General features: G+C 56.1%; 1 protein-coding gene across 2 annotated transcripts in view; it reads left to right on the plus strand.

Moving 5' to 3' along the window:
* Positions 1-20,857, plus strand: part of SULF2 (sulfatase 2) — a 76,915-nt gene that overhangs the window by 45,380 nt on the left and 10,678 nt on the right. For both annotated transcript variants that reach the window (XM_004698048.2, XM_045295422.1), the window contains exons 3-6: positions 7,157-7,308; positions 13,344-13,513; positions 18,772-18,922; positions 20,236-20,411. In XM_004698048.2, coding sequence (XP_004698105.1) covers positions 7,157-7,308; positions 13,344-13,513; positions 18,772-18,922; positions 20,236-20,411 — 649 coding nt within the window. The remainder of the gene's footprint in view (positions 1-7,156; positions 7,309-13,343; positions 13,514-18,771; positions 18,923-20,235; positions 20,412-20,857) is intronic.

Genomic DNA, 20,857 nt, shown 5'->3' on the forward strand with positions numbered 1-20,857 from the left:
GGAGAAATTACACAGGAGAACCTAAGGATGCCTGCCTAAAAGTGTGTGCCTCCTTCTCCTACTCTCTGTCTCGTGTGTGTGTGTGTGTGTGTGTGTGTGTGTGTTAGAGAGAAAGAGAGAAACTGACCCCGGCATAGGATCTGCGTGTGTTCATTTGTTTTATGCCTGTGAGTTGAAGGGACAAAAATAATGTTGACTGTACTCTTGTGCCTTTCATAACAACAGGCATGTCAATTAAATTGGCTTTGAGGGGAATATTAAGGATGGCATGGCCCAAAGGATATGTTTTAACAATTGCCGAAGCTTGTGATGGGGGGACCCGGGTGGCTGGACCAAGCAGGTGTCATTCTGGTGCGTCCCTGGCTGCCTGCGTGTCAGGCCAAGAGGCGTCTTTTAGGAGCGGTGGAATTCCCAAAGCACTCTACCTTGTTGTCCACGGACCTCTCTGAATGGCCTTGGCGAGCACTGCTTGTTTTCATTGGCACGGCTCAGCGCCCCAGCCCATCTTTGCTAATAGCTGTGTGTCATGCTCAGCTGATCTCTCGGTGCAGCATAAACATCCCTCGCCAGGCTCATTACTGGAAGTCTCGGGTGGGCCTTGTGATTTTCCAAGATACTGTCACATCTGGTTTCCAGCAACCATTGTTTATTTCTCCGAGGACCCGAGGTTTCACCCACCCCCACCCCCACACACACCCAGAAAAAAAGGGGAGGTTTCAGCCACCGCCCCCCTACTTCCACACACCCACACCCTAAATCAATATGGGCCCTCTTCTAGGAACCCACAGTTCCTTTCCTAAGGACCCGCCGGTTCTTAGCTCTGTACATGGCCACGTGTTGCTGTGCCCATTTCATGGGTGAAGACACAGAGGCTAAGTGAGGAGCAGCCTTTTGCCCGAGGAGGCAGGACGCAAGCCCAGTCCTCGGGCTCCATAACCCACGATCTTCGAAGGCGAGCTGACTCACACAGCACTATTAAAACTGGTCATCCAGGGGGCTAGAGCTTTGTCATGGGGACTGCCCTGCATGGTGAAGGGTTAGCCCTCCATAGCCTGTGTCCCCGGGTGCCAGCCTCTGTCTCTCCCACACACGGACACCCCCCCCACCCCCACCCAAGCCCCCAATTCCTGCAACCAAAGTTGTTTAGGATGTTGCCAAGTGCCCCCTAGGGGCAGATGGATCCCTGGTGGAGCACTTCCGGTACAGACTAGGCATTGGGGGCCCCCTGCCCCTGCCCTATGGATCTTGCCATAGGAAGCCCTCAAAGTAGGCCACTTCCTGCTGGTGGTTGGGGGCTGCCATCCAGTCAATTCTGACTTGTACTGACCTTCTAGCACAGAAAGTAGGACGACCCCTAAGGAGCCCTGGTGACATAGTGATTACAGGTTGGGCTGTGATCTGCAGGGTCAGCAGTTCGAAATGACCCACAGCTCCAAGGGAGAAAGACTGGACTTCCTACTCCTGTCAAACAGGTACAGTCTTGGGGACCCACAAGGGGAGTCACGCTGAGTCAGCAAGGATCCAATGGCAATGAGAACTGTGCCAGCCGGTGGGTTCCCAAGATTCAACTCTTCACAGGAGGAGAAAGCCCCGTCTTCTCCCCGCAGAGCAGCTGGTGGTTTCGAACCGCTGATCTTGTGGTCAGCAGCCCGGTGCTTCCCCACGGCGTCCCCAGGGCTCCTAAGGGGCACGGACATGGGAGAAGTGAATAAAGAGTGTACAGCTTGTCAGCCACGCGTGGTCCAGTCCAGCCACTCCCCTCTGGAACATTCCCACACCGACGTTAACCCTTTGCACCACCATGGACTCCGGGCAGCATCTGACCCTCTGTTGTCCAGTAAACTCGGAGTCAAGGTGCCCTGGAGGAGAGGGTAGAACAGCCCCAGGTGTTTCCAACGCTTTAACCTTTAGCGAAGCCAATTGGGATCGAACCTCTGACCTTTATGTTAGCAGCCAAACGCTTAACCAGGGCTCTGAGAGGACTCCTGGTTACACACGGGCGCACACACCACCCGCCAGCATACAGCTACCTCATAGCTCCAGGTGTGTTTCATGTAGATATCATGACCACTGACTGCTTTTGCTTCTTGGCTGCATCTCCACCCTTGTTGGCCCGCTCCCCTTTTTGGTCCTCTGTCTTGTAAATCCTGGGTGGGACTGGAACCCAGGACCTCCTGAGCCCCACGCATGAGCTTGGTGCTGCACCAGGGTTGGCAAGCTTTCCCTGTGAAGGACAGACAGAAGCTGTTTGACCTGCAGCCTGCCCCCACCCCTGCCTGCCTCAGCTATTAGGCGACCATTTCGGCTGTGTTTCGGGACAACTTGATTCACGGCAACAGGTGACGAGCTGGACGTGGTCCACAGGCCCCATTGTGCCCATCCGGCCGTCCAACGAGAAGCAGTTCACGCTCCTTCAAATGCCTGCAGACGAACCAGATGAGGGAGTGACGCAGACCAGACAGATGTGGAGCGGGGCATGGGGGGTGGGTGGTGTCTGCCCCTCGGAGAAACATGGCCTTTCTCAAGCCCAGCGTGGAGGGTATTGGGGCCCGATCCTTCTCAGGTGGGGAGGAGTCATCCTGAACATCGTGGGACATTTAGCGGTCGGGATCCCTGTCTCCACAGCAGGATGCCGGCGATGGCCCCTCCCCGTTGTCCCATAGTGTCCTCCCGGGGACAAGACCACCCTGATGGAAGGGAAAGCGGGGCTGTCAGATAAGAGTGGTCCCAGGGGCTTGAATCAGCAGGTCTCTCTCACCCTCTCAATCTCTGCCTCTCTCTCTCTCTCATTCTCTCGCTCTCTCTCGCTCTCCATCCTTGCTGCTGAGCTCCCAAGCCGACTCTCCACTCTCCCAGCATGTCCCCTCCCTGCCACCAGGGCTTGGAGAAGGAGCTTCTCTTCTCTAGGCATGCCCTCAGGGCAGTGTGGCTCAGTCACCCCTCTGACACAGTGCGACTTCCCATAGGCTTTTCTCCGAAGGCACAGTGGCCACCCTTACGGAGCAGATGCCCAGGGAGCTTCCGGGAAGGTTCCAACCACCCGCCTTCCATTAACATCCAGCGCCATCAGAGCTCCTCTGGAAGTCCTCCCCTTAAAATCTCAGGGCTGGCTCTCATAGGTTCAGATGGGGTCACGTGCTCATTCCTGAACCAACGAGGAGAGCCAAGATGCTCTGCTTGGCCAGGTGTACATGATGCACACAGCCCAGAGTCGGGATGCCTTCAGTCAGAGTGCGCTCAAGTGAGAAAAGCAGGGTGCCCAAAGGACCACCATCTAGGCGGGGTGCAGACCCAGAACCCCTGAAACTGTCAGAGGGTTGACAACAAAATAATCCCCATGTCCAAGGCTGCAGGCATTTCGGAGGGTGGGCCATCGCAGTGCCTGGCTGTTGCTGGGGAGGGGGCAGGGTCCCAGGCTCCATATTGGTCCATGGGAGAAGCTGTGAGGGAGGGGCGGGGCTGGGGCACAGCCCAATCCTGGCCCTACAGGAGTGAACAGGGTTGTGTTGCTTCCCTGGGCCTGCAGGGAAGGCGGGAGAAGGAGTGGCATCATGTGTGTCCATTCTGGTTAACATCCACAGTCTCTGCTGCCAGGTGTAAAATCTCCACCTATCGCCAGGCGGGCAGGTGACGGGAGCTTCTGTCCTAACGGTGGACCCCAGCCCTGCGTCCCCCTGGCATGTCAACCAGAGTGGAAAGGCCTTTGATGGCGGCATTTCATGTGTCTTGGTCTGCCTGCCAAGTGGCTCGCAAACATCCCCCAACACACACACACACACACACACACTGCCCTGTCTCAGCCACCAAAACTCAGCAACTCCCAGCTTCCCGCGCCCCAGCCCTGACCCGTGTTGTATTTTTAATCTTGGTTTTAATTCCAGCTCTTTCTCCAGCCTGCTGTCTCCAGGCGAGGAACCCCAGGGGGTCCATGCTAATTAGCTCCTCCCACTTCCACTGGCACTGGAATCACCAGTGCCTTGGGGAAATCTAATCAAATGAGAACAAAGTCAAATTTGCACTAAAAGCCTTTGACAGAAGCCCTGTTTTCTAGGGCCCTTTCTGGGATGTGTAAGGAGCGAGGGACGGTGGAGCTGAGTCGTAATGAGTATGGGGTGGGACTCCCAGGGCACAAGGAGGGCCTACACCCTGCTCCCCGCAACAAGCCCTGTCCCACCAGCCAGCGGGGCCAAGAACTCTGCTCCCCAGCATTCTGAGCTACACGATCCTCAGAAAGCCCTGGGCCCAGATCCCAGAGACACACCAGCCAGGGAGTGAAAGGCCTGGGGCCGAACCCGATCTTCAGTGGGGAGTTTGGGGAGCCGTCTTCTCGGGCTTTTATTCTCGGGGATGGAAGGTGGGTGACATCCTGAAATCATTTGCTGTCATAGCCTTTCAGGATGTGTCAAAAGCTGTGAAGCCGCCATCAGGAAACTATACATGAAATGCAAACTCTGGTGCCTGGGAGCCTCAAAGGAGCCCTGGTGGTTACTGGGTTAGTGTCGGGCTGCTAGCTTCAAGGCCAGCCGTTCGAAACCACCAGCTGCTCAGTGGGAGAAAGATGAAGCTCTCTGTTCCCGTAAAGAATAACAGTCTCGGAGACCCACGGGGCAGTTCTAACCAGCCTTGTGGGGTCGCTATGAGTCAGCATTGACTCAGTGGCAGTCAACGTTTTGGTTTGGGTGGCTTGCCCACATTCTTCCTGATGCTTCTATGTAGCTTCTTCCCTGTGACCCATCCTCCCCCTGTCACTGGCCTCCTTGGGCTCTTCAGTGCCCCAGGCCTGTCCCTGCCTTTAGGGCCTTAGCACTTGCTGGCCGCCAGCGGTTGTCCTCTGATTCCCAGTTCAGACTCTGGAAGGCTACTCTAGAAGAACTTGCTTCCTGAATTACAGGAGAAGGCTTCCAAACGTTCGTGGGAAAAGGCCATTTTTCATCCTATTTTCCCGCACGCTTTTTGATGGCCCCTGTGTGGGATCCAGGGACCTCTTCATCTCTCATGGTGAGGGTCTGAGGAAATGAGGGAAGGGGGGGTCTGGGGCGCCAAGGCATCAGATGGGATTTTCAGATCAGGGCTCTCAGCCTTGGCGCTGATGATTGGGGTGTGTTGGTCCAGTTGTGAGGATTTTTGTCTTCTCCGTGTTGGGGTGCGATCCACTCGGAAGATGACGGCTTCACGTCCTCATTGCTTTCAGCTCGAAAGGCCGTGTCGTCTTTGTACCGCAAGTTGTTTGTGGCTCTTCCTCCAGTCTTGAGGTCACAGTGTTCTTCGGGCCCAGCACCGATCATTTGCTCGGCCTGCAGATTGCCTGAGTATGGTGAAATGATGGGACTTTGATGCATGCTTTTCCTAACTCAGGCCACACAGTATCTCCTGGCTGTGTCCCCATGACGGTGTACAGGTTCCCCATGAGCACAGTCCATGTTCTGAAATTCCTGTTCTTCACAGCAGCTCTGCCACACACCCACCAACAAGCTGCCAGGTGGGCGATGGTATGTAAAGAGAGGATGCGTTAGGCCGGGTTGACTAGAGAAACAAATCCAGGGGCACTTTCTGACCCTGTGTGTCAGAAAGAGCTTTATAGCAAGAAGTAATGGTGTGTCGAGAAAACATCCCAGCCCAGTCCAACGCAAGTCCATACGCCCAATACTAGTCCACAAGTCCCTCCTCAGACTCATGCAGCCACATGCAATGATGCAGATCCGGAAGATCACAGGCCAGAGAGTGGAAAGTCTTGTGGATCTAATGACGGTGGAAGCATCACAGGGCTCGGGCTGTTCTCAGCCACGTGGCTCACCAACAGGAAGGCGAAGTCAGAGAGCGTGGCTGGCCTCCAGAGAGCCATTTATCACGGTGGCACCTCCAAATAAGGTCATCAAGCCGCAACCTGATTGACAGGCTAGACTCCACCCCTACACGCTATCTCTTCAAGCTGACACAAAAGGACATATTGACCACAGAGTGTAGGTTGTTGGGTCCTGTATCCATGCTAATTAATGTACCACTAATTCATCTGTTCTCATTCCTGTGTAATATCCATTATATATGCATGTTCCCACCTAGTTCCCCATTTTTGGGGTAGACAATTGATTTGGCCCTTGCTATTTTGCCGTTGTCAGTAGTTTCATGCTGTGGCAAGGAAGTGGGGACATTTCTGGGGAATATACGAAGGCATTTCTGTTGGATAAAGGCCCAGGTTTGAACCACCGGAGCAGCAGGTGGGAAGAGGTTGGAGTTTTCGAGACAGTGCCTGTTTTCCGCAGCGGTTGGATCAGTCTCTGTTCCCACTAACAGGGATGGGGAGGTCCCGTTGCTCCACATCCCCGCCAACATCTGGTGATGTCGGTGTCTTCTTAACATTAGCCATCCTGGTAGCTGTGTAGCATATAGAAGCCAATGGGTGCACACCCCCGGTGATAGCTTGATGCTCACTCCCCTGCCACTGAAATTGAGCATTTGCTTCCATTTGAAGCGTAGGCCACCAATCACACCTGGCACTTTCCCGCCCATAGAAACTCCACGTGTTACAGATAACACAGAGGAAGATATAGTCACTCACCAATGACCACTTTGCATCGTCCAGACTCTGCTAGGTCTTCTTCTAAATCCCTTCACTGATCCTGAGACCAGTCAACCGATGGAGACCTGGAGGGCAGCCTTTGCCCGGGGGGTTGCTCAGGAGGCTGGAAGGGACGAGGCAGACGGCTGCCTGGAAACAGCAGACACGGAGGAAGTGGGACCGGTGCTGTCACGTCGTGGGACCCGCAGGCATCACGGAGAAGCCATGGCGCATGTGTTGTCGAGTGGAAACCCAATGTGCTCTGCAGACTTTCACGCAAATAAATAAACACACCCCTTTAGAAGGGCACTTGCTGTAGCCCAACGACTTTTCCTACTTGGAGAACATCATTGGTTTTTCCCCCAGAACACCAACATATTTTATTTCCTGCATTTGAAAATCTTTTGAGACAGGGGTTGGTCTGTGGGATTCCTGTGCCAGCTGGAGGCTCCAAGGGGTGACACGGGTATAGGTTGGCAGGACCGGGCCCTCCTCCGGCCCTGCACACACGGTGGTGGCGTGGTGCTCGCCGTGCGGGTGATGACGGGAGAAGGCTGGAGCGTGTTGTCTCACCAGGCTTCCCGGCCCTTCTCCCCGCAGCTTTCTTCGGGAAGTACCTGAATGAGTACAACGGCTCCTATGTGCCACCTGGCTGGAAGGAGTGGGTCGGGCTCCTGAAAAATTCCCGCTTCTACAACTACACGCTCTGCCGCAACGGGGTGAAGGAGAAGCACGGTTCCGACTACTCCAAGGTAAGCCCTGCCCTGGGCCGGCCCCGGAGAGGCAGTGTGGCCTGCCGGCGACGGGCCTGGCTCCGGCTCGGGGCCGTCCCAGGCCAGGTCCCCAGGCTCGTGTGTGTCCTCGGACCGCACTGACCGACCCCTCTGCTTCTCCACTTCGTCCTGTCTCCGCCTGTCATTTCTGCTTCCGGGGTATTGCTAGTTTGTGTTAACCTTTCCCCCAAACAGAATGGTCTCATGAAAACGGGCTCATGTCCGGCATTCAGTTCTACAACTCTTCGCAGATGGACCCTGCCCACCCCAGGAGCAAACCAGACGGCAGCGAACTGCCATTGAGTCGATGCCGACTCATGGCGACCCTCTAGGACAGGCTCGAACCGCCCCTGTGGTTTCTGGGACGGTAACTCTTTAGGGGAGTCGAAAGTCAGACCTTTCTCCCTCTGAGCGGCTGGTGGATTCAAACTGCTGGTCTTCGGGTTAGCAGCCCTGCACCATAACCCCTACACTGCCAAGACCTAATAGATCCCAGGTGTAAGTGGGAGCTCCACTGGGAAAAGGAACGAGGCGCTCAGCGCAGCCTGCCCTGCTCCCGCTCCCCTCTTGGAAGTGCCATCCTGTGTGGGGAGGCCTTTGGAGGGGCCCTGGTGGAGCAGTGGTTAAGCACTCCGCCCACAACCACCGGCCGCTTCCAGTGAGAATGGTGCGGCTTCCGGCTCCCTAAGGACTACAGTCTGGCCAGCCTGAGGGCGTAGCTCTCCCGGCCAGGCCACCGGAGTCGTCAGAATTCAGGCAGCAGCCCCACGCCACCTTTAGGTGGTGACCAGGGCTGACCTGTGTCCACTCCCCATGTGTCCTCGGATCATCCAGGCCCTGGTAGCACCACGCGGGTCTTCTCCTGTGCGTCCTGCCCCCGTCCCCACATACAGCCGGCCTCCACGACTCCAAGGAAATGAATCCCCCCGTCCTGGGGAGGGAGCTTAGTGACCCCTCTGCTACGGGAGATAGAAATTGTCTCCTCAGCCTTACACCTGGTTCCCCCTCGGCCTCCGAAAGTCCCAAACAAAAACAAAAAACACTTAACTGCCATCAATTTGATTCCAATTCACAGGGACCCTGTGGGACACGGTAGAACTGCCCCTGTGGGTTGCTGAGTCTGTGACTCATTACAGGAGCGGAATCTGAAAGTCCCACACAGACATTCCCTGTGGCAATTCCTCACCAACCCCTGGCCCTGGATCAGAGCCACTCGGCGTCCTCCGGGGCCACACTGACCCCTGTGCATGAAAGGCGCCCCCGGGACCGAGGGGTCCTGAGAACAGGGACGTCCTAACAGGGATGAGGAGTCAGAACTGGCTCGTGGCCCAAGGTTCAGGTCCAGCCCCCGGAGCAGCGGACAGGGGCCACCAGAGTATCCACAGGGGCCAGGAGCGAGCCTGGAGCCCTATGCCTCTGCCGGCAGAGCCCCTCGGTGGTCTTGAGGACCTCATGGCAAGGCATCTGCCAGCCCTGCCCAAGCTCCCTCCACAAGGCCATCTGCTAACTGTCCCCAGTCACAGAGGTGCGCAGATGGTTGGGGGAAGGGGCTATGAGGCTGGGGAAGGAGTGATCTCATAGGGCTCATAGCCCAAGAGGGGGAGTAGGCGGGGAGCTCAGAGTGACCCAGAGCCACGCCGTAGAGAGGTCCCCGGAAGGGAAGATTGGCAGATGTTGGGGTCAGTCTGGGAAATGACAAGATGCCCTGCGGTCGGAGGACTGTCCAGCAGTCTCTACAAGCCTGACCATGTCCCCTGGGCTCCCTAAAGCACCCCTACCCTGGAGGCAGGTAGGACGACCACACCTGCCTCTCTGGGAGCTAACAAGTCTGCATGTCCACCTGCTTCCTCCTGGCTGGCCCAGGCACCCCGATCAAACATGGTCAGGAGCCCATCACTCCCCCAAGCCTTCTCTCCTCCTCCTGGCCTCTCTGTCCTTTGTCCACTGCCCCCACCAGAAACCAGCTGTGGAAGGGGGCCCGACTGCCCCTCATCCCACATAGTCTGTAGTCTCCACAGACGCTGTCACCACCCCTGGCCAGGCGCCCTCTTCCTTCACTCCAGCACCTTCACTTGACCTGGGTTCTGTGCCCAAAGAGATGGCCGGCCACCCAGCCCTGGAGTCAGGGTGGTCTCGCCCCACCCTACGCACAAGGGTGGAAGGGGAGAGGAGGCGCTTCCCTACACGGGCGCTGTGACCTAGGGGGAGAGTCCAGTCAGCGGTGGCCAGGCAGGCACGAGGGCCCAGACCTCTGCCGATGCCACACTGAAGTCGTAGGTGAGGGAGTAGGCTTGAGCGGTGGGGGTCCCTGGAGAGAGGGTGGGTCTTAGACCTGCAGGCATGACGCTATCTGCCCACACTGTAATGAGTGTGCCAGGCGCCAGTGTGCCAGGTGCCAGCTCCAGAGCTCTGTGTCTGTTGCCATCTTAAACCCCCACAACAACCATCAGAAAACCAAACCTCCCTGAGCCTGTAGGGGCCCTGAGCCCCACCCTGTCCTCTGCCCCCGGCCCAGAGGCCATCGCACCGCAGGGGCAACTTGATTCCTGAAATTGGGGCTCATCAGTCCCCCGAGCCTCGGTCCATCGTGCCCTGTGTAGACTCGCCAGACAGTACCTGGTACTCGGTGCTCAGGGTGTTTTCAGACTGGATAGCAATGGCGTCAATCAGACAGTACCTGGTACTCGGTGCTCAGGGTGTTTTCAGACTGGATAGCAATGGCGTCCATCATTCACATCCTGCTTTCTCACCCAGCACCGAGCCGGGCAGGTTGATCCGTGCTGGTGTGCATGGTTCTCGTTCCCTCTTTTCCACGGCTGTATAATCCCATTGTGTGAAGAGACCTCACGGGATTTGTTTTCTCCCGGGAAGGGATACGAGTGTGGCTTTAAAAAATAAAAGTTCAGTCACCGCGGCGCAGACATAGATCTGGGGACGTGAGAGCATCAAGATGGGTTTCTTATGAGGAGGAGGGAGAACAAGAAAAGATAAGAGACCGGTTAAGTACACTGGCTTTTAAAAATGGGACACCTTCCCGATGAATTTCAGTGCCGCGAGGAAGGGTGACTGGAGCCGCCCGAGAAGGAGGAGAACAGGATCTTCTGGGGCGGGAGGGGAGGTGCAGAGCGCCCTGTGGGTGTGTGGGGAAAGATGCCCCCTTGCTTGTGTGAGCACCGTTGCCTCGAGGAAGGGTGTGGCTGGGCTTCTACAGTGTGAAACACTTACCTACTAAAAACAATGAGACCAAACAAAACCTTAAAGAAAAAGGCAGAGAGCGAGAATAGAATAGCCTCAGTCCCCTCCCGTCTGCCCCACTGGCCTCGGAAACAGCAGGTCTCTCCAGACAGGGGGTCCCCACCCGCCCTGCCAGGCCCGCACCCACTCACTGTCCCCATGCATCCACTTGAAGCCAGACTATGAGCCCCTCCTCTTTACCCGGAGAGCTTTGCCAATTTCCAAATTCAATTGGCTGCTAACACAAGGTTGGCAGTGTGAAACCCACCCAGCAAGCAGCTCAATTCGAGAAAGACCCCGTGACCTGCCCCATGAAGATTTCAGCCGACCCTGAATGACCCATGTAGAAGTTGAGGGATCGGAGGACATTCTGTTTCTATTTGTGCCACAATTAGAAAAAAATTAATTACGTGACTAACAATGAGTACAAGGAGAAGATGTTCTAGAATTGACTGTGGTGGTCATTGTGCAACTCTTGATATGATTGAATTATTGAATTTTTAAAAATTATTGTATAGCGTGTGGATGAAGTGCTAATAAAACTGTTTTAAGAGAGAGAGAGAACACTAAGGTGTACCTGATATAAGGTATTTTTAATCACCTCGTATCCTTTTGAAAGCTGGATAACTAATAAAGGAGATTAAAGAACAAAATAAAAAGATTCCGGCCAAGGAAACCCCCTGGGGCAGTGATACTCTGTCACACGGGTCACTGAGTCAGAATCAACTCAATGGCACCCCAAAAAATGAGTTACCTGACTTTACGAGAGCTTCCACCTCCTGTAAATCGTGTGTCACCAACGATAGCAGCAACGGAGTTTTAGGCGATAAGGACAGTGCACCCTGTAACATGGTGTGGATGAAGTACATAGGTCCTACAATAGCCCCCTTTTAAAGATGACTTCTCTCTAAACTAATTGTAAAGCATATTCAAGGAAGAGCTTATAAAGTATCAAGTGGCTTTATCCCCCTCCTCTCCTTTTATCCCAGGCCCCAACGGACACTTTTCTGTCTATCCCTCTAGGTTTGTCCTAGGTATCTAAAAACACATGCAGCTGGGGGCTTCCTTTCCCCTGCTCGCCGGTCCCCTCCCCTCCACACACAAATGAGCCTAGGCTGCTGCTGGGCTTGAATCTACAGCATGCTTTTTCCCACCAGCTTTCCATGTCAAGTAACTACATACATTTTGACTGTCTCTTAACATATGTGTAGCACCGTGTGGTATGGGAGCAGTGCATGTTCACTACCCACCCACAGATTGCTAGGCACCGCCATGTGTTTCTGCTTTTGAAATAATGTTGCAGTGGCTGCCCTTGTCTATGGAGAGCAGGCGAACATGCTGACTGGAATGTGTCTACGAGAGTATGAGTGCCTTGGAGGTTCTTTATGAACAAGCTGCTTCTCGGAAGCAGAGGGTCAATTTCAAGAATTCATTACCGCCAGGAGGTACACACAGCTAAACATTTAAGTTCAAGAGGGGTTGAGAGAAAACTGCATCTCTGCTGAGCTTTTAAAGCCCTCCGTGTCTGGCCGGAACTTTACCTCTAACTCTTCTCTCCTCTGCCCCATGTCTAACTGGACTCCTCACTTTTCTGATGGTGCTACTGCATACCTGGGTTTACTCTCTCCTCCCCACATTCCACCTGACATTTTTTGCCATTATTTTTTTAATCATTTTATTGGGGGCTCGTACAACTCATCACACTCCCTACATCAGTGGAATCGGGCATGTTTGTGCATATGTTGCTCGCATTCTCTTCTCCACCTGGCATTTTATCCTGCCCCTTTCTGTTCCTTCATTCCTGCTGTGCAGGCCTGGCTTTTGCTTTCTCTCTGTCCAGAATGCTTCCTCCAGCTCGTCATTTCTCGATCCTGGCTGCACAGTGGCATTTCCTTGGAGCTGTCGAAATTCTAATGCCCAGACTGAGCCACAGGCAGAGACCAATGCAGTCAGAGTCTGTAGGGGTTGACCGAACCCTCGGACATCTCTCCAGGGGGATCACCTGGGCAAATGAGGTTGAAATCCAGTCCTCTGGATCTTCCTATGTCTGACACGTCTTCTTATCATTCATAACTCACTTCAAAGGACACCTCCTCAGAGAGGGCCTCCCTGCCTGCCCCAGCTAAAGTACAGCCCCCACCTCAGCTCCCCATTATCATTTGTTTTGTCTCCCTGGTTTATCCCTTCGTCTTCCACACCCTGCCAACTACAAGTCTTCCACACCCTGCCAACTACATCGTCTTTCTTTGTTGATGTGCTTGCCTGCTCCTACCCCACGCCCACCAAAATCAGATGTCAAGAAAAGCAGGGAGGGGCCCTTCACCACGGTATCCCAGGGCCTTGAAGAGATCAGACAAGAACCAAGACTCAGGAGTCCTGGCTTCAGCAATGACCAGCTGTTTGCCATTGGGCTTTACCACATAACTTCTCTGGGCCTTGATGCTCTGTTCAACGGGGACGATCGGGGTGTCCACTCCTAGGATGGTGCGTCACCCCATAATGCTCAGGAGTGTTAGTCATTGTTGTTAACATGTGTTATGCATCAGTAGCACACTGAATTCCCTCCCCCTTTCCCTCTCCTCGTCTCTTTTTTTTCTCCCCAGCACTTAGCACCCTTTGACTGTCCTGCTAGCCTATGTGCTTATTTGTTTATTGCCCAGGGTCACAAACGGCATGAGGGCAGGGATGACTCGCTCTGCTCCGGTCTGGCATGCTGCAGCTGCTCAATACCAGCGCCTGTCTCCTGCTCACGCCATCTCCCTGTCTCTCCCCACCCCCAGGATTACCTCACTGACCTCATCACCAATGACAGCGTTAGCTTCTTCCGAACGTCCAAGAAGATGTACCCGCACAGGCCGGTCCTGATGGTCATCAGCCATGCAGCCCCCCACGGCCCTGAGGACTCCGCGCCCCAGTACTCTGGCCTCTTCCCCAACGCCTCTCAACACATGTGAGTTTCCAACGCCGTGTGGCAGAGCCACTGACCGGCCTGGTGGTGCAGGGACAAGCGGTGGGACCATGGTGGCAGAGCTGCCTCCCAGGCCTTCTCTCAAATGCTCCAGAGCCAAAGGCCCCAGGAGCCCGCTGCTCATCCTGGGTGGGCCTGGGACACTAAGCCTGTCGGACCCCACAGCAGGAGACGAGGGTTTAATCCATCAGCTACACCCCCTCTAAGAGGTCTCTGTGAAGAACTTCGATTCAAGATGGCAGGGCCCTTCAGTAACCCTCTGCACTTGATTTAATGCACTTACAAATAGTCTTCAAACAAGGGCCCACCCCTGGACCCAGCTGCGATGATCCTACCCACTCTTGGGGGTGGCAGGCTATCACGGGTGCCCTATCCTGTTGGTCGCCCCCTCCTACCATGTGGGAGGAGACCACACAAGGGCACACATACCAGGAGGCAGGTTCTAGGAGGCCGACTCGGCATTCCCGTTTTACAGTGGAAGAAACTGAGGCTCCACAAGGTGAGGTGACCTCCCTCAGGCCACCCAGCGGGTCAACAGCAGAGCTCAATGCGGCCCATCTCTGCCCAGCCCGCCAGCCGCCCTAGCTGATAGTAAATCGTTCTTGCTTTTTTGAGAAAAACAAAAGCATCTTTAATAGATGTGCTAGGATAGAAATCCTGGTGAGGTAGCATCCGACTGCTAACCGCAAGGTCAGCAGTTCAAAACTACCAGCCACTCATTTGGAAGAAAGATGAGGCTCTCTAGTCCCATGAAGAGTCACAATCTCAGAAAGCCATGGGGGCAGTTCTACCCTGTCCTGTAGAGCCACACATCAACTCAACAGCAGTGAGTGAGGATAAGAATGGGGAGGAGGGTCTGTTTCTCTCTCCAGGCCCTGACTGCCCTCCAACAAGGCCAAGTCCCTGCCCTCTGGCGCTTGCCATCTGCAGGGCACTGCAAAGCCTGGCCTCCAAGGACTGCCCCATCGAGCGACTGCTGCTGCTTACAGTCTGCCTCCCCCTCAGCGTTTTCAGAATTGCCTTTGATCGCTTTTTGTTGAACGCTTCTTCCCCCTGGGGAGTCGCCGTGGCCCCTCCTCGTGGCCACCGTGGGACAGGAACCCCTGTGGGCTGGGTTGTGGACAGTGCAGTTCTGAACCAGGGTCTCAGTACTGTCGACACACTGCGGTCCAGGACAGATCATTCATAGACCACCACACCGACGCTACGGGACCAGCCCAGGCCCCTGAAGGAGCTCCCCACACCCAGCCTTAGGCCCGGAACCGCTTGCTGTGTGCGCACCTGTGTTTGTGTGTGTGTGCGTGTGACTTGTCTCAGGAGGATGGGAGGTCAGGGCAGAAGGTGACCTGTTTCGGCTCCACTACGATGCCAGGCCAGGAGTGCTGGTGACCTCATGTTACCCACTGGCTGCTAACTGCAAGACCGGCGGTTTGAAACCACTAGCTGCCCCATGGGAACAAGATGAGGCTGTCTACTCCTGTAAAGATTCACAGCCTCAGAAACCCACAGAAGGCAGTTCTACGCTGTGGTTTGTGATGGAAAAACCAAGGCTCCATGCTCCACGGCTGGCCTCCCCTCTGTCCATTTCCCAGGTGTCGCTGTGTGCCAGGTCCGGCGCAGCCCGGCCCGGCCCTCCCTTCTCAGGACAGTCGTGTTGGCTCCACTAATAAATCGTGCTCTGTCCCCAGACCCAACCTTCAGCAGCGGTCAACCCCACAAGCTTAGCAGCCGTGGCAGTGACATTGCAGGAGACACGGACAGGGCGACATGGAAGCTGCCTGCACTTGCAGGGTGTTTCATTTTCATGACAAACAGAATGCACAGCCCCCTCTCTGATGGCCGTGCAGGTCACTCAGAGGACAGGGTATAGGAAGCATCTGGTCTCAGGTCTGTGGGGAAGGGGATCTGACAGACCAGATGGAACCCCGCTCCCACCGCCTTCAGCACCACCCCAACACCCTTCCCCCTGCAGCCTGGCCCCACCTGCTTAGCTCACTCTGAGCCCCCTCCCCAAGCTAGTCTTCCTCTCCCACCAAATGAGGAGGCAGGAGACACCCCATCCTCTCTGGGGCCAGCCCTGCCGTGGACTCTTGCTGCAGCAGCAGCCACCGCTGGTGGGGGGTGCTTCCAGTGGGGTTTGTGGGGGAGAGTTGTTAGCCATTGACTGCTCATCTAGTTGCTCTCTGGAATGGAAATGAAGCCATGGAAAATGAGCAGGGCCGCGGTTACTGACACGGAGAAGCCCCCTCGCCTTCTTGGGGCTGGTTTGGAAGGCTCCCTTGTCTCTGGGGCATAATCATTTCCAAAACAAAACCGGAAAAAAGAAGGAAAATTCTGCAGCTGGGCGGTTTAATTCTGGCCGTCAGGAGGGTGACAAGGGGCCCGGCCTGCTGGTGGGAGGGGAGCCGAGTGCCTGCTTCTCTACTAACATCTGCCCCCCCCCCCACACCCGTGACACACACACACACACACACACACACACCCCTGCACCTGGCTCCCGGAGCAAGCCTGGTGGAGCTCTGGAGCTTTAAAGATACCCTCACAGGAATCGTTTTCCGCGTCACCCAGCCTTCGTTTGATCTGAAACCCGGCTCCTCGTCTTCTGTTCCCTCCAAACCAAACGCACCACATGGCTCTGACTCACAGCGATGCTGCACTGCCCCTGTGGGTTCCCAGCCTGTAACTCTACAGGAGTAGAAAGCCGTTCTCTTCCACAGAGAGGCTGCCGGTCTAGAACTGCTGAGCTTGGGGTTAGCAGACCAACACGTCACCTACGCGACCAGGGCCCCTTACGTGCTGTGAAGGGGGTTGAAATACAGCCTCTCTCCTCCGTGGGGTGTGTCCCCCCACCCCCCAGGGTGCTCCACAGGCTAGGGGGCCTGCACCTACTCAGGTCCTGGAGCCCAGTGTGGGCTGGGGAGACGAGGAGCGTTGGTTTGCTCTGGGTTTGCTCCAGTGCGGAGAGATGCTAAAGCCAATAGAGCTGTGTTCTCGCCGCTCCGCCCTCCCACAGAGGCCCCCCTCGCTGTGAGGCCACTGGTCACACGGCAGAGCGGTGGCCATGTCAGCTCCCGAGGGTGGACACTGAGACCTCAAAGCCCAGTGCTGCTTGTGACAAGTCAGCTCCCCTCCCTGGGCCCCCGTCCCTCACACAGAGACCAGAGACGGGGCCTGCTCCCAGGACTGCCGTGAGAAGTAACTGGGGTGACCATTGGTAGGCTATGGAGGACAGTGGGAGCCCAAAATCCACCTGCGGAGCATCTAGGCAGATCCCCGCCAGCCCCAGGCGAGGGACTCAAATGCGTTTACTGTCAGACAGAAGACTGTGAACTTGATTAGGGTGGATCGAACCACTTGGAATAGGATACTGGGTCCGTTGACCCTGAATTTGCTCTGGGCTCAAGTATTTCTCGCTTGTTCCACAACAGGGATTTCTTCTCTAGCTTTTTACATATTGCTGGTGGTCTTTTCGTTCTTCCTCTGTTTTTGTCTACATGCCACTGTTATTATTAGCTTCTTTCCGTTTTGTCTGCTTGTCATTCTTTGCTCTGTGGTGTTTCCTCTTCCTGAAGCCCACGGTCAGCAGTGGAAGCAGAGACGGGAACTGCTGCAGCGGTTTATCGGGGAGGCATGGGGTGGGGCGGGGCGGTGTAGGGAGCAAACCGTGAATGCAGCGCACTAAAACTGACAGCGATGATGTATACACAACTCTTCCTTAAAGCGATGTAACGATGGCAGTGTAAGGTATGTGCGTATTTTATTGAGAAAACTGCCCAAAGTAAGTGGGATGGCACACATGGGCCTTGGGGCCACACCCAGGACCTGTCACAAGTTCCCGTTTCTTGCCCCATTTGTCATCAGTACTGACGCTTGGCCCCATGCCAGGACTCAGGGCCTGGTGGCTGCCCAACCCATGAGGCCTTCAGCGGGTCCCCAAAACCCAGGTCTCCCTGGTGACCTGGGACAGGAAACTGACACTAGGATTGTGAGCAAGCAAAAAACTGGCATCAGATCTTTCTGACAGGGCTGCCCTGTGAGTGTCCAAGACGGCAGCTCTTTACGGGAGTCGGAAGCCTCATCTTCCTCCCTCAGAATGGCTGGTGGTTTCGAACTGCTGACCTTGCAGTTAGCAGCCCAACATGTAACCCCCGACACCACCAGGCTCCTGAGGAGGGCTGTGGCACTCCCTCACGACCTGGCCCCGTGTGCATAACTCTTCCCTGCTTACTTAATTTTTAAACCAGTGTGCTTTTTCTTCTACCCAAACCAGCCTTCACCACAGAGCCCCTGCCAGGCCCAGACTTTGCACACACTCGGCTGCCAGCCAGAGCCGGGGGTTCACATCCACCCAGGACACCTCGTAAGAGCGGCCTGGTGACCTCCCGGCCAAATGAGCCCACATTTCGAAAAAGCTGTGGACTCCACGGCGACGGATGGTGGTTAGGTGTCCACTTCGACCACCAAACCCGTGCCATTTGCCACGAAAACAAGCAAACTGATTGCCATGAAGTTGATTCTGACTCACCCTGACCCAAGACGGAGTGGACCTGCCCCGTGGGCTTCCGAGACTGAAAATCTTCATGGGAGAGAAAGACCTTCGTCTTTCTCCCTTGGAGCGGCTGGCAGATTCCAACCCTCAGGCTTCCGGTTAGCAGTTCACCATGTAACCCACAACGCTACGGGGATGCCCTGTCCTCCGCCATGACTGCCCCAAACCACACCACACCCACTGCCACCAACTCAATTCCAAGTCAGAGTGGCCCTGTGGTTTCTGAGACTAAATCTTTATCGGAGCAGACAGCCTCATCTTTCTCTCAGACAGTGGCCAATGGGTTTGAACCACCAACCTATGGTTAGCAGTCCGACGGTGCCACCAGGGCTGCCAATCGCCTTGGTAACTGAAAAAGAAATCCAGTAGGAACTGAATTACAGCTGGCTGTTGGTGCCTGCGGAAGATTTTAAACCCAAGCCCTCCCTTCTCCAGAGAGAGCGGGTTCCAGGGAGGGGCTCAGGAAGGCACCTGGGAAGGCTGGCCTGTGGATGCTGGGAGGGGCAGCCGAGGCTCTGCCGTGGCTGTGCCATTGAAAGCTTCCCCTGCTCCAGCCTCCCAGGCTGGGCCCCACAGAGAGCCTCCGGGCTGGAAGGGAGGACGCCGCTTAGCAGAGTCTTGACACCCACCCCTATTTGCCGGGCGGCCCAGGGCCCCTGTGGGCTGACTGCTGTGTGTGTTTGCCCGACAGCACACCGAGCTACAACTACGCACCCAACCCTGACAAGCACTGGATCATGCGCTACACGGGGCCCATGAAGCCCATCCACATGGACTTCACCAACATGCTGCAGCGGAAGCGCCTGCAGACCCTCATGTCCGTGGACGACTCCATGGAGACGGTAGGACGCATGCGCCCGTGCACAGACACACTGACCCCTCTACCCACGCAGGACCCTGACACACACGGATACACAGAGACCTAGACATGTTCACGCGCGTGCACACACACACACACACACTCACAGACACAGGCCACCACTTCCACATGCTCTCCTGGCAGTCACTCGGGACCCCTCCTGGTCATCAGCAGGGTGGACGGGTGGGCAGAGGTGGGTGGGCAGGCTCTGGGAGCACTGAGCACTGGGAGGCTGCCCTGTGGATTTGCATGACCCCGGCGGCAGTGGCAAGCTTAGTGAGACACGGTCTCCACTGCACACAGCTGACCTCTTTGTCGCCTGCTTCAGTGTACAGTTCGGTGGTCTGTCCCCCTATGTTCGCCAGGTGTCCCCCTCACCACAGTGTGGGAACATTCTCATCCCCACAAAGGAGGAAAGCCCCCGCCCTCAGGAAGCACCCTCAGCTCACCCACCTTCTCTCTGCAGGGCTTTGCCTGCTGGGCATCCCCTATCAGTGGACGCATCTGACACGGGGTCCTTGGTGACTGCTGGCCACGGCTCGCCCATCTATGGGGTGGCGTGGGCCAGCGCCACCCGTGGGGGCTGGGTGATGCCCGTGGCGGGTATAAAAGCAGTCTGCAGGCTCCTGGCTATTGAACTGCATAACAATGAAAGTGGTTTTGAGCATGCAGTTCCATCCAGCCATCCAGCCAGTGAGCATGCAGGAGCCCCAAGTTCATGAAAACCCCAAAACCAAACTCACTGCCATGGAGTGCGTGTCCGAGATTGTATAACTGCCAACCATGGGGATCACAGCCCAAGGCCTCACCACTGCCCCACCGGGCTCCTTACATGGAACACAGCGGGGAGCAAAAGGTCAAGAGCCTTTGCCCAGCGGGGGCTGACATTCTGGCACTGGGTGCCGGGGACAAACGAAGTAGGTCCTGTAAGCGCTGATGAGGATCCCCAGTGGTGCAGCGGTTCAGTGCTCGGCTGCTAACCTAATGTTGGTGGTTCAAACCCACCCCCCGGCTGCCCAGGGGAAAGGCCTGGCGTCTGCTCCGCGAGGTGCCGGCAAAGGAAACCATTTGTCGCGTGGGGTTGCTAGGAGCCGGCCGGACCCATGGCCCCCGACAGCTGCAGCCGTTGAGAGGAGAGCAGGGCTGCAGGCAGGAAAAGGGGTGGGGTTGTTTTAAACAGGGTGGCCCCCAGCCCTCATTAGGGGATGCTGGAGGGGAGAGCACCCCATCAACCCTGATCTCGGTGCCCCTCCACCGCCGTCACCCCCTTGTCGTCCCTGGTCACCTGTGCTACAGATTTACAACATGCTGGTGGAGACGGGCGAGCTGGATAACACCTACATCGTCTACACCGCTGACCACGGCTACCACATCGGCCAGTTCGGCCTGGTGAAGGGCAAGTCCATGCCCTACGAGTTCGACATCAGGGTCCCCTTCTTTGTGCGGGGCCCCAATGTGGAGGCTGGATCTCTGTGAGTGTGCCCCCCCACCACCACCAGTCCTCACCCCACCTCCTCCGGCTCAGACTGGCCTCGCCGTCTAGTCCCGCCTTGGGTCGTGTACAAGAGACACCCAGGGAAGGTTTGAAACAGGGATTCTGTCTCCCCAGAGGGTACTACCACACTCCTTACCCCTCTGTCGGGGAGGGAGCGGCCCACCACCAACACTGGCCCAACCCACCCCAAACTCACTGCCACCGAGTGGATGCCGACTCCATTGGTAGCCACCTTCCGGGACAGGGGGGACCTGCCCTGGGCGTATTGGAGACTGACTGTTCATGGGCCCCATCTTTCTCCTGAGGCGCCACCGGGCAGGCAGCAGTCGAGTTTGTAACCACGATGCTCCTAGGGCCCCCTCCAGTGATGCATGATGGTCGCAGCCAAAAAGCCTGTCGGGGCCCAGCAGGCTGAGTGGGGGC

The sequence above is a fragment of the Echinops telfairi genome, unplaced genomic scaffold (genome assembly GCF_000313985.2).
Source record: "Echinops telfairi isolate 266 unplaced genomic scaffold, ASM31398v2 ScPeMD7_5592;HRSCAF=6446, whole genome shotgun sequence".
In the NCBI taxonomy this organism is placed as follows: Eukaryota; Metazoa; Chordata; class Mammalia; order Afrosoricida; family Tenrecidae; genus Echinops; species Echinops telfairi.